The sequence below is a fragment of the Podarcis muralis genome, chromosome 8 (genome assembly GCF_964188315.1).
Source record: "Podarcis muralis chromosome 8, rPodMur119.hap1.1, whole genome shotgun sequence".
NCBI classification, from domain to species: Eukaryota; Metazoa; Chordata; class Lepidosauria; order Squamata; family Lacertidae; genus Podarcis; species Podarcis muralis.
Window position 1 is genome coordinate 38,326,831 of NC_135662.1, and position 16,134 is coordinate 38,342,964.

Here is a 16,134-nt window from a genome sequence, read left to right on the forward strand (position 1 = left end):
GGTCACAATTCCTACCTTTGCTCCTTAATCAATAACTGGTTTTCTGTGACCCAATATGTTATCGTGCAATATGACTGCTATTGTAAATGTGATCTCATCACAGTTACAGATAGGTAGCCGTGTTGGTCTGCCATAGTCAAAACAAAAAAATTCCTTCCAGTAGCACCTTAAAGACCAACTAAGTTAGTTCTTGGTATGAGCTTTCGTGTGCATGCACACTTCTTCAGATATCTTGGTGTCTTCTTCTTGGTATCTGAAGAAGTGTGCATGCACACGAAAGCTCATACCAAGAACTAACTTAGTTGGTCTTTAAGGTGCTACTGGAAGGAATTTTTGTGTGATCTCATCAGTTATCCTTAATTACAAATGGCCACAACTTCCAAGTAGCAGGCACTCTAAGCACTCCCTCTTTTTTCACAATGCTTTGTTTCCTCATTCAGATGGCACACCCATCAGAGTCTCTTTAAACTGCCACATAAAGGGACATGTCTCCATAGGGGTGGAAATTAGCCTACGAAAAAGTGCACCGAACCAGACAAGACTTCTGCTGCTTCCAGAGAGAGGTGACTGAAGCAAAGGCAATTTAGGCTTACCAGAAATGTAAGTAAAAGTTTTTGTTCAGATAATCATAAAGTGTAGATTTGGAAGGGTTTCCAATGGTCATCTAGTCAACCCCCTGCAATGAAGGAATCTCATCAAAGTCTGTCATTCTGTTTGAAACCATACTGGGCCCTGCTTCGTTTGCAAATGTGCTAGTAGTTGTGCTATTTGTCACTTCTTGTGTGGGGGTCTGCAGAGAAAGACAGAGAGAGAGAGAGAGAGAGAGAGAGAGAGAGAGAGAGAGAGAGAGAGAAATGCTGTCTGTCTTTCAGTGTGCTTTAGGGCTGGGCGATATCAGGTTTATAACATCACAATATATTACCAGCTAAATACCACAATATCACAATACATCACATAATATATCTGCGGCTGCAGAGGGCCTTGCCGGGCTCTTGGAGAAGTGACCCTTTCTCACTTTCCTTAATACTCCAGCAGTGGGGTTTGGGGAGAGCTTTATAAAAAGTAGAAAATCAATCTATAATGAGCAGAGGGCCAATATAATTGTAAACAACACATCAGAAAAATGTATGATATATAAAGGGATGAGGCAAGGTTGCGCAATGTCCCCGCTGTTATTTATATTAATATTAGAAGTACTGGCTCAAAAGATCAGGATTAACAATGAAATCAATGGAATAACAGTGGGCCAGCAAAATTACAAATTGAAAGCATTCGCGGATGACATTGTATTAACCTTAGAACAACCCAGAATGAGGATACTGGAGGTGACAGAAGGGATAAGTAGATTTGTATAATTGGCTGGCTGCAAACAAAATAAAGGGAAAATCAAGATGCTGCTAAAAAAATAAAGAATAATCAAAGAAAAAAGACATTGAATCGGAATGTGGGTGGGAAATAGAAACAAAAATAAAATATCTGGGGATTTGGTTAACAATAAAAAAAACATAATATCTATCAAGACAACTATGTAAAAGCTTGGAAAGAAAGAAAGATTTGGAAATATGGGAGAGAATGAAGCTATCACTGTTTTGGCCATCAAAATGAATGTACTTCCAATTATAAATGATATCTGATGTTTCATAGAGTGGCAGAAAAAAGTATTAAGGTTCATATGGCAGGGAATGAATCCCAGAGTAAAATTTAAAATTATGATTGATGAAAAGAAAGAGGAGGTTTGCCCTGCCAGACCTTCAACTTTACTTCAAGGCATCATGCCTATGTTGGATAAAAGATGCTCCCTGTTCCTGTTTTTGAAAATGCAAAAAACCAAACAAAACAAACAAAAACCTTCAGCAGTGGAATGAAACCAGCTTGCTTTACAACAGATAAATGATGGAGTCATATATTTGTAATTTTGGAAGGCTCCATGATGGACGTTGGAAACACAATACGGCAACTTGGCAAGATTTTCATGTATTCATGAATGTTTCTGGGAAGGCAGATCAAACCAATGTACTGCATTTTCTGTTTTACAGGTAAACAGTGGGGGAAATAGCATCACAACTGAAGAAAATTTCACTTCATATATTTATTTCATTGGCATACGCTCGGTGCTGAAGATCAGGAAACAATGAGCTGGTTTACTCAAATGTTGCAAAACTTGATTAGTTTTCCTTATTTAGAAGAATACCTGAGCTCAGTGGTTCACCCTTGGTGGTTTCGTAAGCTTCTGATTTTGCTTTGTTCATTAATGATAGATATATATTTGGTTGGCTGTGCTTGCTCATTTGGGCTATATGTTTACATGAAGATGAATAAGCACCAAGAAACTGGTCCTGATAGCAAAATTTGGAAAAAGCCAAGGAAATTTTTTGCTAATATTATAGATATGTATGGAAAGATATGGCATGGTGAGTGGAAGTTTCTTTCATAGCAATAATTCTTCCTTATGAGTCACTATAATTTCATAGGACTGAGGATCAGAATTTCAGGCTTGAAGCAATGGAACAATAGTTGCCACAGTGAATCAGGACTGGACCTCTGAACCCCCCTCAGAGTCACAACAGCTACAAGTTTGGGTTGGCTACATAAGGATCAAAACAAAGGCATGGCTATTTATTTATGTAATAAGAAAAACAAAGCATTTTATGAAGTATGAAACTAAGGCGGTTCTCTGAACCGCCCTGAGGCCTCCAGGTATAGGGTGGTATATAAATTCAATAAATGATAAAATAAATAAATAAGACAGATTACAAAAGAAAGGGTCAGCTGATGGCTGCATAAACACCATACACTTAAACCACATTTTAAGTATGCTTCTTCTCCAAAAGAAACCTGGAGAATGTTGTTTACCGCTCACAGAGGTTACAGAACTTTGCTTCAGGATGAGAACAGAAATCGCACCATGGCGGCGTGGTGGCAGCAGGAGGCCTCATTAGCTAAAGTGGTACCTCAGGTTAAGAACAGTTTCAGGTTAAGAACGGTATTCCAGAATGAATTAAGCTCTTAACCTGATGTACCACTGTAGTTGCTATGGAGGTCAAAACTGAGTTCCCAACGGGTTTGCAGTTCCATTTGTTGCCGGGCTGACCTAGCTGTCAAACTGTGATCTCTGGACTCCAATGCACTCCTGCAGCAGGCTGCCTCAAATTTCTGTTCTCACCCTGAAGCAAAGTTCTTAACCTGAGGTACTATTTCTGGGTTAGCAGAGTCTGTAACCTGAAGCATCTGAAACCTGAGGTACCACTGTATGTACACAAACTACGGAATTTGCCAGCACAAGATGTGGTGATGGCTACTAATTTAGATGGACACTGCAGGAAACATGATGGTCTAATACAGAGGCCTTTGGCCTGATCCATAGGACTCTTTATATGTTCTCAGTGCTTCCCACAGGTCTCATGTTACTGTAAGTGTTGAAACTCAAATCAGAAACACACGACTAAAACCAAGTTTGGGCCATAAGGATGAGACCGTGTAGCTACTTAGGGCATAGTCAAAGGGGGGGGGGTGTCTAGGAAGCAGCTTTCTCACTTGGTAGAAAGTGATTCAGAGAATGGTCTGAAGTTGGAGCTCTTAGGCACGGGGAAGAAATATACTCCAGGCCCTGCAGAGCTCTCATACAGAAGGGGGATACTACTCTTTAAATTAAAAAAGTCTCAGAAAACTTTAGTATAAGTATAACAACACATTAAACTGTCTCAAGGGCTCAACCATATATAAAAGCTTAAAGTAGACTAAAACAGCAAAACACAGTTTTAGCTCACTCAAAGACTGGGCAAAAATGTTATCACCTGTGCTCAAAAGGAAGCAAGGAAGGAACATTCTACGAGAGGAGAAATCCATTCATTCATTAAGGGACCACCACAGAGAAAGTCTTGATCCGTGTGGTTGACAACCTAGCATCCAGAATGCTGGAGCATATTGTCATTGTTGTTTAGTCATTTAGTAGTGTCTGACTCCTCGTGACCCCATGCACCAGAGCATACCAGGCACTCCTGTCTTCCACTGACTCCCGCGGTTCGGTCAGACTCATGCTGGTAGCTTCGAGAACACTGTCCAACCATCTCGTCCTCTGTCGTCTCCTTCTCCTTGTGCCTTCAATCTTTCCCAACATCAGGGACTTTTCCTGGGAGTCTTCTTTTCTCATGAAGTGGCCAAAGTATTGGAGCCTTAGCTTCACGATCTGTCCTTCCAGTGAGCACTCAGGGCTGATTTCCTTAAGAATGGATAGGTTTGATCTTCTTGCAGTCCATGGGACTCTCAAGAGTCTCCTCCAGCTCCATAATTCAAAAGCATATAACAGAGCTTTTAACCTGATCTTATTTTTTTTTTCCCTTGAACCACACTGATTTCCTCCAGTAATGGTTGCAATATTTCTTTGTTGCATTTTGTATTATTTTCAGGTTATGAACTTACTGGTATAGAACATATCCCTAAAGGACCAGGGATTATTATTTATCATCATGGAGTTATGTCTATCGGCTATGTCTTTTTTGCGGCTAGATATTTTTTAGAGACAGGGAGAGCATGCTTTTCATTATTGCATCATGTCGCGTATTGGATACCAGGTAAATTATTTAAATTTAAATCATGCTTTTTTACATAAAACATGTAAAATATGACATAAAACAATGCTATAAGCTATGAAACAATGCTATAAAATATAAAACTGTACATCAGGAAAGCAGGTAGAAACAACTGATAAAATAGCGGCAACAGGTGAAATAGTTTAGTTCGTGCAGATGAAGGTACTTTCTCACCAAGTCATTGCTAGTAAAAGAGAATGAATGCAGGATGAATAATTATTTCCAAATCACAACTGAGTCAGCAGAAATGGTCTCCATGAAGAAATGCCATGCTTTTCTGTCTACATTTTTCCTCAGAGAACTAAAAACTGAGGAATCTGGATAATGTGTCATCTGATTCCTATGCTATGACTACAGGCTCTCATGTAATAATTGCTGTTCACTTTAATACCAGAACAGGGCAAGGCGTAGGCTTTGGGGTGTCTAAGTTGATGATTTCCTCAAGTACAAAGAGTTTTGCAAAGTTCTGTCATTAGTAAAGATGGGATATTCCTTACTGGAAAGAACAACGCAAAGTATGGGATTCTGCTTGGGAGCATCTGCACTAGCAAACCACCTGTGCAAAATCCTCTGTATTCAAACACCACTGGGTGGCAGCTGGGATGGGGTGGGAGCTACAGCTAAGGAAAAGGGCAGAAGCCCAAGTGAAGCCCCAAAGAGATGTCCGTGGCTTTCATAGCAAGTCCAACCTATCACCAAATCTGCACATAGATCCCAGAAAACATGGCCCCACCCAAACACATGGCCAATCAAGCACTCCCACACACAGCTTTTATGCCCCCATGTGACACTGCAATCAAAAACATGTGGCACCCTTGTTGTAGTGTTCATGGCCCTCCACTGCCACTCCCCCCACATCATCTTCCTCTGCATGCACACAGCAGCCACCCCAGGAAACTATGACATCACAGAAAGGTCATTTGAAGGAAGGAGTCCAAAGAGATCCAGTAGCTCAGAGCGCTGTTTGGAGTTTTTCCACTAGGCTAATTAATGCAGCATATAACCTCCACCCATATATCTGTGTACCAATCTCTGCTGGTGGAGGCAGTTTTCCATCAGCATAATCTCCTCTGTGAAGGGACGCAGGTGGCGCTGTGGGTAAAAGCCTCAGCGCCTAGGGCTTGCCGATCGAAAGGTCGGCGGTTCGAATCCCTGCGGCGGGGTGCGCTCCCATCGTTCGGTCCCAGCGCCTGCCAACCTAGCAGTTCGAAAGCACCCCCAGGTGCAAGTAGATAAATAGGGACCGCTTACAAGTGGGAAGGTAAACGGCGTTTCCGTGTGCGGCTCTGGCTCGCCAGAGCAGCGATGTCACGCTGGCCACGTGACCCGGAAGTGTCTCCGGACAGCGCTGGCCCCCGGCCTCTTGAATGAGATGGGCGCACAACCCTAGAGTCTGTCAAGACTGGCCCGTACGGGCAGGGGTACCTTTTTAATCTCCTCTGTGCCATGTGTGTACCCCCCCCCCCCGTGTGTGTATCTACTGCATCCAAAAGCTCTGCACCCTAAAGGAATTGAAGGTTTGGATGGTGGAACAAGGCACTTTGAGCTGTATTTTTATCATAATGCAAACTTGAATGTATTACAGACTTGACTTGAGGAACACATGTCTAAAAAGTGGCCACCTCAGAACTCAACCCCACTCAATGTGCTTTCCAAAAAAAGCCTACTGAGCAAAAGAAGAATTAGCATAAAGTCCCCCTCCATGAAATCCTAGTTGAAATGTATTAGCAGAGAGCTATGCTTGTGATCCATAATAGTGCAATATCTTTGGAATAATGACACTTGTATTGTATCCACACTATTTCCTAAATAAGTTTCACATAAAATGCATTCTTCTATTTGGGGCTTATTTTTTTCAGGGCTGCAGATGCTTTATTATGTGCTCGGGTTGAAATCTTACAAGAAAGCTGAAATTGTGGAAATGATGAAGAAAGGCCGTTTACTGGGCATTTCACCTGGTGGAGGTAGAGAAGCACTGTATAGTCACGATTACGGCATAATGTGGGGTAAACGCACAGGTTTTGCTCAGGCAGCTTTGGAGGCGAAAGTGGTGAGTGATCTTTGTGCAATCTGCATTGCCTTCACGATTATCCTAAATAAGACGTAATGTGTTGACATCCTTGATCCAGCATCTAAAAAAGCTGAGGATGGCAAATATCCTGTTTGGGGGTCAAATGATATCTGGAGTGCCACAGCTCTCCCCAACACTGATTTAAAACAAACCCTTTACATATCGTAAATCCCTGCATATTTTACAAAAACTATACTATTCAGTATTCCATTATTGAATCCATCAAAACATAATACACTGCAGAATTTATCTTAATGCTGCCAGTCATCATCTATTTCAAGATCCTTCTCATAATAGGTCTGGAGCACTCAGTCTTTGATATTTCTAGAATAAAAAAAGAACCATACAATCTCCTGGAAATGTTTTCTGCTTAGCATACGGGGATTTAACCCTGAAAGCATGATCAACAGCTTGATGTACCTCCTGCTTTTGAGTCTCAAGAAGATTTGCAGTTGCCTCAATTATTTTATCCCTTATTGCTTCACCAGATTGCTGAGCAATAGATCTAAATCTTTATAGCATCTCTTTTTGCCTCAATTCAATTAAAGCCAAATTGTCTGCCAATAGTTCCTGAGATGCTATAGCTGCCGCCAGTTGAATCCAGGGGGGAGGAGTATAAAAGTTTGAATGCTTTTTCTTTCAAAATAAACTTTTCAAAGTTCTTATCCCCCTGTCCCCCTCCTTTTATTTCCGATGGTAGAGTTTCTTTGTTTGCTTCAGTGCTTCAGCCATCTGGTTCCAATGCAGGATAGTCACCAATTCCAGAGAAGACTCTCCTTTTGTTCTCCTGGAAGTTTGCCAAATTAATCCAAATGCTAAAGACACTTGAATAATAAATCCCCTTTTCCTTGGTTTTATTTTCTGGGAAATCTGCTGCGCGCTGAGTAGGAAAATCGAGGCAGCTTGCTGCTGGAAAACACTGGAGCCCAGAGATGACAGCTTGACAGCCGGGTTAGGCCAGCACCAAATGGAACCTCAGACCCATTGGGAACTCGCTTTTGACCTCCACAGGAACCCTCAGAGTCCTGATCATCCCCAAGACATTTTTAGGGTGCTCGTTGCCTACGAGCTGCCCCCAAACCCCAAAAAGCAGCGGCCGGTTGGCTGAACCTGGCTTCCTTTCCCCCTCAGGGCAAACCAGGAAATTCTCTCCCCCCCCCCCCTTAAATTCCTGAAAATCTGGAGGACAGCTTCTGAAGTTTCTTCATCTGAGATATCTGAATAGATGTGCCAGGAATTTTAAAGCCAATTACATTAACATTTATGAGTTGCTTCTCATTATAATCCCAGATGTGAAGCATTCTTCGTAGTCCATAACAAAAATAAAGGCAGGATGGTTGGGGCAAAATAATTATACAGCCCTCCCCTTTCTTTTCATGTTTGTTTCATCTTTTATTTTTTTAGCCCATCATCCCTATTTTTACACAAAACAGTTGTGAAGCATACAGGACCATTGGAAAGACAAGTAAGTTAAATACCTTGGTTGATCAAGAGATCTCAGGCAATATACATTTTAATAATACTGAATGATCTTTTTAAAAGAATATCTATTTACTACTCGCTTATAGATTTTATTCCATGTACACTTATCTGCAAAAGCTGTGCTGCCTGCCTGAGTACTGAGTGAACATGCCCTTGCTTAGTTTTCTATTAGATTTAACAGAAAGCTATAATCGATAAATGTGGGAGCAACCCTAAAATGGAGGGGAACTGAAACATACCATATTCTGCAGTCTATTGTACACAACTTATGTCTGATTGCAAAGAGCTGACAAGAGCTGACTGAATATCTTGTACAGCGGTACCTCAGGTTAAGTACTTAATTGGTTCCGGAAGTCTGTACTTAACCTGAAACGTTCTTAACCTGAAGCAGACTTTCCCATTGAAAGTAATGGAAAGTGGATTGATCCGTTCCAGATGATGAAAAAACACCCCCTAAAACAGCAATTTAACACAAATTTTACTGTTTCACAAGACCATTGATCCATAAAATGAAGGCAATAATCAATGTACTGTACTATAAAATAAATAAGACGGTATTTTAGATGAAAAAAAATCAAAAAAAAAATCCATACTCAGTTTGGAGGGGGCTCAGGGTCCTTTTCCACAATCACAATCAGCTTGGCTTCTGGCATTCGTGGAGGCCTCAGAGAGCTCCTGCGGCTGGAGCTCAGTCGCAGAGCCTCTGCAGCCACAGTGGATGTCGGGGTTTGGATCCCGGCATTTGCGGAGCCCTGCAGGCACTGCGGATGTCAGGACTAGGCATTTGCAGAACCGCTCTAAGCACCGTGCATGTCGGGGCTTGGCTCCTGGCATTTGTGGAGCCCTGCAGGCACCTTGGACGTCGGGGCTTGGTGCCCTGCATTCGCAGAGGCCTCTGAGAGCTCTGTAGGCCCCGCCAATGTCCAGGTTTGCCTCCAGGCAGTGGCCAGTCCTCCAAGAATTTGGACAACTTCCTTCCAGGTTACAATCGTTCATAACCCAAAAAAAGTAAGTTGAAGTGTTCATAACCCGAGGTACCACTGTATGTCTTTTCCCAAGCACTCATATTATTTAACTTTTCCTCTCTTCCTATTTATTGCAATTGCTAAACACTGAGAATGTCAACTAATTTCAGATTTGATATGGTGTCGCTTTCCTTCAGAATCTTCTTCCATTTCATACACAGGGCTGACAAAATGGCTGTATGAGAAAACTCGATGTATGTTTCTTCCCATTTACGGAGGTTTTCCAGTGAAATTGAGGACATTTATTGGAGAACCCATCCCATATGATCCAAATATAACAGCTGTAGAGCTGGCTGAAAGAGTAAGTTAACTCTAAACTTGGAAGTTTAAAAGCAGAATATTTCTTTTCCTCTTGGTTTCTCTTTCAGCTCTAAATTTTATTGTACATATTGATTTCCTCATTCTATATGACCAGATATAGGGTTCATTATATATACTTTTGTGCATTATGCCCATCACTCAATTTTCCCTCTCCTTAACTTGTTGAGACTAAATTAAATGGAGAAAAAACTATGTGGTAAAAAGAGAGATCTGTTCATGCAATGGGATTTCTTCTTCCCACTATATTAGGGTTGAGCATACAAAATACATTCTGGAGGTTTACCGTATTTTTCGCCCCATAGGACGCACCAGCCCATAAGGCGCACCTAGTTTTTTGTGGGGGAAATAAAGGGGGGGAATTATTTTTTTCCCCAGGCGCGGGGCAGGGGCGGGGGAAGCCCGAGCTTCCCCGGACCCCAGCCCCCAGAACAGGCAGCTCTCCGCAAGCCGTGGGAGCCCAGCACAGGCTCCCACAGCTTGAGGAGAACTGCACGAAGCTTGAAGCCTTGGCGCGCTGAGCTCACTGCACCCAGGCTTCGGCAGAGCTGCGCGAAGACTGGAGAGTACGAGAGCGATGGCGAAGTTGCGCGGAGCTTCGCCATCGCTCTTGGAGCTTGCGGGGCTGGGGGCAGGGCAAGCCGGAGCTTCCCCCGACCTCAGCCCCCAGAACGGGTCCCAGAGCGATGGCGAAGTTGCACGCAGCTTCGCCATTGCTCCCGGAGTTTGCGGGGCTGGGGGTGGGGGAAAGACTGTGCTTCCCCTGACCCCAGCCCCCAGAACGGGTCCGATAGCAATGGCGAAGTTGCACGCAGCTTCACCATTGCTCTCGGAGCTTGCAGGGCTGGGGGGATAGCTTCCTGAAGCCTGGAGAGCGAGAGGGGTCGGTGTGCACCGACCCCTGTCGCTCTCCAGGCTTCAGCGAAAGCCTGCATTTGCCCCATAGGACGCACACACATTACCCCTTCATTTTTGGAGGGGGGAAAAGTGCGTCCTATAGGGCGAAAAATACGGTATATCAATAATCAAATAATAGATCTTATTCTAATTGCTCCTGATGAAAATTTTGGTCAATTGCATAAAAAGTTTTTGAGCTGACCTTCTTTGGGGCCATTGGTCAGAAAGTTGAGATTTTTTGTGGGGGGCGCTTGCCCTCTTCACACTTCAACTGCCCACATGTGCAAAACAGAACCAGAGCCACTCACGTAGGAGCCCGAAACAGCGCACACAAATTTACCCCCCCAACTCGGATATTTCCTTAAAATGGAAAAAAGAACCCCCCCCCCCAGATGGCCCCAGAAGGACCTGTCTGGGATTTCCCAAACATATGACAACCCTACACTATGTGCCCCAGAATCTGCCTAACAAGGTACCTCCAAGCCACTGTAGTGCTAATTTTTGAGGATATGGAGAGGGTTGAAGAGGAAGACAATTTATTGTACAAGTTGATATGTGTTGCATGTACACACTGATGCGTGTTTAAGAGAGCATTGGATACAGCTTTGTTAAACGGTGCCATAATTCCTGACCATCTACCAAGATATCAATTCTGAACCTACAACACATATATCGTCATTTGTTATTACTCGGGCATCAGCAAGCTCCTATATGAGATGCCGTTTCACTGAATACAATGTCAAACACCGATACCATTTGTATGGTATTTCATTGCATGACTTATTCCACCTGCTCCTGCAGGGGATGTTACACTTCCCCCCTTCCTCAAGGAAAACTTGGGAAGCTGAATCCCAAAGGGAGGGGGCTAATGGGAGGAGCATGTAGGGTCCTGGTGGCTAATGGGAACAGGGTGGGAACATTGTTTAGTATGCCTGGTCCTTCTCCAAGCACTTTCTGCTTGTTTTCTTGCTGCATCAAGTTTCAGGTTTTGATTGCCTGTTTAAACGGGCAGATAAGAAATTTCTTTCTGCAAGGGGTTACGCCTTGGTTGTCCTGAGGTTCGCTCCTTTTATCCTACATTGTAACAACCATGCAAGGTAACTACTGTGTACAAAGCAGCCCAAGGCACATATGTTTGTTTCTCTGCCATTCTCATACAGTGCCCTTGGTAAACATAAAGAGAGTGGGCTGGATTCACTGAGAGATGAGCAGTTTCCTAGTGGGGGGTTCCTCACCCTGGCTGCTCTGGCCCAAACCTCCATGTTGAAGAAGCCACTTTTGAGGGTTGAGAGACAAGGACTCTCATGCAACACATCTCTGTGTACAAAGTCAGTTGTGTATCCCAGAAAGAAGTCACATATTGTGCTTCTATAGCTGGAATAAATGGGTTGCCTCTGGTTCTGATCCCTTTAGCTTTTTCCTCACAGATATTAATAACTGTGAATACCTATTTTGCAATCTATTCCTCTAACACAATGTATTCCTCTGGTTTTCTTTCAACAGGCGAAGATTGCACTTGAAAATCTTCGGGATAAACACCAAAAAAGGCCAGGAAATATATTAAGAGCTCTATCAGAACGATTTGATAAGCATTACAAAGCTAACTAGTCCATATAAAACAGTTGCAGTGTTCATGAGAAGGTGTCTGTAATAGGAAGCATTAATAATTATGTTATTAAAGCTAAGTTGATATACACAGAATTGTGCTGGATTGTATATGAATTATTTGGAAGGGTCCCTAGCTCAGTAGCTCAGCACCTGCTTTGTGTGCAGAAGGTCCTACATTTTTGAAGACGTACAAGTGCTTTCCTGCCCTATCCTGCAATACACCCAGAATTCCCCTTTTTGGGGAACTTGCACTAGTAGAGGCAGAATCGAAGAGTATAACAAGAAGGCGAGTATTTAACTAAACATGAAATAATATTACATGTGAAAGAGTAATGTCTATAAATTACTTGTATTAAAACAGTGGTACTTCTTTTATGTTTATAAAAGGGGGCTCCAAGATTTGAGCCCTATAATGCAGATCCTTTAAACCTATAGCAAGAAAAGTAGAGAAAACAAAAAGACAGCTGGAATTGGTGAAAAAAGTGACTGATCTACCGAAAACAGCCAACTCAGCTATGATTCTGGGTCTAGTGCCTGTCCCGCAGTAGCACCGCCCCCCCCCCCCCCGCTTGAACACCCTCTTATCAGGTGTCAAATAGATAAACAACCACACAACTTTCTGAAGACATCTGAAGGCAACCCTGCATCAGAAAGTTTTTAACTGATGATGTGTTGCTGTGTTTTTTATGTTCTAAGCTGCCCAGAGTGATTGGAACAACTAGGCTTTTACACACACACACACACACACACACACACACACACACACACACACTATCTCCTTTATCTTTTAGCTCCTGAAAGACTCAAGTTCCCATCTTAGCTGATTTCTTTCTTCCATAGCCTCAGTTATGAATACCAGAGTAGCCTGATCAGGATTCAAGATTTTTTGGGGCATTTGTTTCTGAAGATGATGTATGGCCCTGTGAACAAAGGCCAAGCTTTAGATCTAAAAATCATTGGGTGTGTTGAGGAATGTTATTACAGAGCTGGGAGGTAGATATTCTTGATGACGCCTCACAGTATTATGGTCATTGGCATGGTGCCATGGACATAGATTGTGCCATAGAAATACCATATTGAATCAGACCGGACATGGGCTGGAGCTCAATGTCAAGCCTACCAAGTGGCAATGGCGACGGTGAAGAGGGCCTTCTTCGCCGCCTCCATTGCATCTGCAGAAAACAGCAGCAGGAGACTTTTTCAGGTGGTTCGTAATCTATCGGAACCACCTGTACCACCGGGGCCTGGTAGGGACCCTAAGATCTCCTGCAATGCTTTTGCAAAGTTTTTTGCAGATAAAATCGCTCAGATTCAGAAGGAGGTAGACTCCACCGTGGGAGCAGGGCCAGAGCAGGAGTGCTAGAGTTCTGTCTGGTCCTGTTACATGGGATCAATTCCAATCTGTTACCTCCGAGGATGTGGACATGCTGCTTGGACAAGTGAAACCGACCACCTGTCTCCTTGATCCTTGCCCATCCTGGCTGATAAAAGGAAGCCGGGAAGGGCTGGGCGATGGGCTCTGCGGGGTGGTGAATGCTTCCCTCTGTGAGGGAGCCTTCCCAGACCCGCTGAAAGAGGCGGTCATTAAACCGCTTCTTAAAAAAACATCTTTAGACCCGGCCAATTTGGCCAACTATCGCCCAGTCTCAAATCTGCCATTCTTGGGCAAGGTGATTGAACGGGTGATTGCTGAACAACTCCAAGCATGCCTGGAAGAAGCGGACCATTTGGATCCCTTCCAATCGGGATTCAGGCCTCACCATGGGACTGAAACTGCCTTGGTCATGCTGGTTGATGATCTCCGGCGGGCTAGGGACAAAGGTGAGAGCTGTTTCCTAGTTCTGCTGGATCTCTAAGCGGCCTTTGACACCATCAACCATAACATCCTTCTGGACCGTCTAGAGGGGCTGGGAGCTGGGGGCACTATCATACAGTGGTTCCGCTCCTTCCTCCTGGGCCGTATCCAGAAAATGGTGGTGGGGGATGAGTGTTCAGACCCCTGGGCTCTCACTTGTGGGGTGCCTCAGGGTTCTGTCCTCTCCCCCATGCTTTTTAATATCTATATGAAGTCGCTGGGAGAGATCATCAGAGGGTTTGGACTGGGTGTTCATCAGTATGCAGATGACACCCAGCTCTACCTCTCCGGCCCCGATCTCCAACTCCCACTCGGGGTTCCCCTGCTGCTCCCCTGCTCCTGACGAGTCCCCCCTGTGACTCCCCTTGGCCTGACCAGGGGCGCCCCCTTTTGGGAATCCTCCGATTCACTTGAAAGACTCATGGAAACCCTCAAGTCATTGTCATCCTCCTCCTCCTCGTTCTGGGATTCTTCCCCCTCGCTCTCAGTCTCCTCCCTCATCTGTGCCTCTCTCCCTGAACCCCTGACAGGTGCCTTTTTATTTCCTCCACACACATGCCAAAAGAACCTTTACCTAGTCGGCCTTTGCAAGGGTTGGCGGGCTTCTGTGGCACATTTGTCTTGGCTACTTTCTTATCAATTTCATGTTTTTTTGAGAAATAAACATTAAGACCACCATATGTGTATGTGATTACAGTATTGCTCTGGCATAACCGATGAATGTATGCTGGACATGGATCCTCCACCCCCACCTGACAATATTGAACATGTACCAAAAGCCGGAGACCCTTTGATGTCAAAGCAGGTCAACCTGGAATTTCTGGAGCTCCTGAGAAAGCAAAGCATACTGCAGGAGCAACGAGTGAAGAAGCTTTTTGATGAGCTGCCTGCAGAAAAATCAGCATGGCGGAATTTAACCAAACAATCAAACAGATGGTATTGGAGATTTTAGACAATGCCTAGAGCACAAGTAGCTGGTCAAGTTTATTAGTGTAGGATTGATTACTGAGGATGATTACTTGAGTTTCAGTATTCAAACCTGTTGTTGTTGTTGTTTAGTCGTTTAGTCGTGTCCGACTCTTCGTGACCCCATGGACCAGAGCACGCCAGGCACCTCTGTCCTCCACTACTTCCCGCAGTTTTGTCAAACTCATGCTGGTAACCTCAAAAACACTATCCAACCATCTCGTCCTCTGTCGCCCCCTTCTCCTTGTGCCCTCCATCTTTCCCAGCATCAGTGTCTTCTCTAGGGAGTCTTCTCTTCTCATGAGGTGGCCAAAGTACTGGAGCCTCAGCTTCACGATCTGTCCTTCCAGTGAGCACTCAGGGCTGATTTCCTTAAGAATGGATGCGTTTGATCTTCTTGCAGTCCATGGGACTCTCAAGAGTCTCCTCCAGCACCACAATTCAAAAGCATCAATTCTACGGCAATCAGCCTTCTTTATGGTCCAGCTCTCACTTCCATACATCACTACTGGGAAAACCATGGCTTTAACTATACGGACCTTTGTTGGCAAGGTGACGTCTCTACTTCTCAAGATGCTGTCTAGGCCTGTCATTGCCCTTCTCCCAAGAAGCAGGCGTCTTTTAATTTCGTGGCTGCTGTCACCATCTGCAGTGATCATGGAACCCAAGAAAGTAAAATCTCTCACTGCCTCCATTTCTTCCCCTTCTATTTGCCAGGAGGTGATGGGACCAGTGGCCATGATCTTCGTTTTTTTGATGTTGAGCTTCAGACCATATTTTGCGCTCTCCTCTTTCACCCTCATTAAAAGGTTCTTTAATTCCTCCTCACTTTCTGCCATCAAGGTTGTGTCATCTGCATATCTGAGGTTGTTGATATTTCTTCCGGCAATCTTAATTCCAGCTTGGGATTCTTCCAGCCCAGCCTTTCGCATGATGTATTCTGCATATAAATTAAATAAGCAGGGAGACAAAATACAGCCTTGTCGTACTCCTTTCCCAATTTTGAACCAATCAGTTGTTCCATATCCAGTTCTAACTGTAGCTTCTTGTCCCACATAGAGATTTCTCAGGAGACAGATGAGGTGATCAGGCACTCATTCAAACCTAGTAGGTGTTAATGAAATCCACATACGCATGCTGCTGTAGAATTAAATGGCAGGTCCAATGGAAGAGCTTTTACAGTGCTAGGATTCAATATTGTAAACATGACATGTTACTAAGGTTTATGTATTGCAGGATGATCCTTTTACATGCATATATTGTCATAATTCCTACCTTTACTCCTCAGTCAATAACTGGTTTTCTGTGACCCAATATGTTATT

The 16,134-nt window shown here is 43.8% G+C and overlaps 2 protein-coding genes and 1 long non-coding RNA gene across 3 annotated transcripts in view; 1 reads left to right on the forward strand and 2 right to left on the reverse strand.

Moving 5' to 3' along the window:
• Positions 1 to 14,797, forward strand: part of LOC114601330 (DGAT1/2-independent enzyme synthesizing storage lipids-like) — a 32,115-nt gene extending 17,318 nt beyond the window's left edge. The window contains exons 4-6 of the mRNA XM_077933597.1: positions 8,065 to 8,125; positions 9,329 to 9,468; positions 14,543 to 14,797. Of these exons, the coding sequence (XP_077789723.1) occupies positions 8,065 to 8,125; positions 9,329 to 9,468; positions 14,543 to 14,797 (456 nt within the window). The remainder of the gene's footprint in view (positions 1 to 8,064; positions 8,126 to 9,328; positions 9,469 to 14,542) is intronic.
• XKR4 (XK related 4) overlaps positions 1 to 16,134 on the reverse strand; it is a 354,573-nt gene that overhangs the window by 97,616 nt on the left and 240,823 nt on the right. The window lies entirely within an intron of this gene.
• The window catches only part of LOC114600606 (uncharacterized), a 101,968-nt gene that overhangs the window by 20,628 nt on the left and 65,206 nt on the right, over positions 1 to 16,134 (reverse strand). The window lies entirely within an intron of this gene.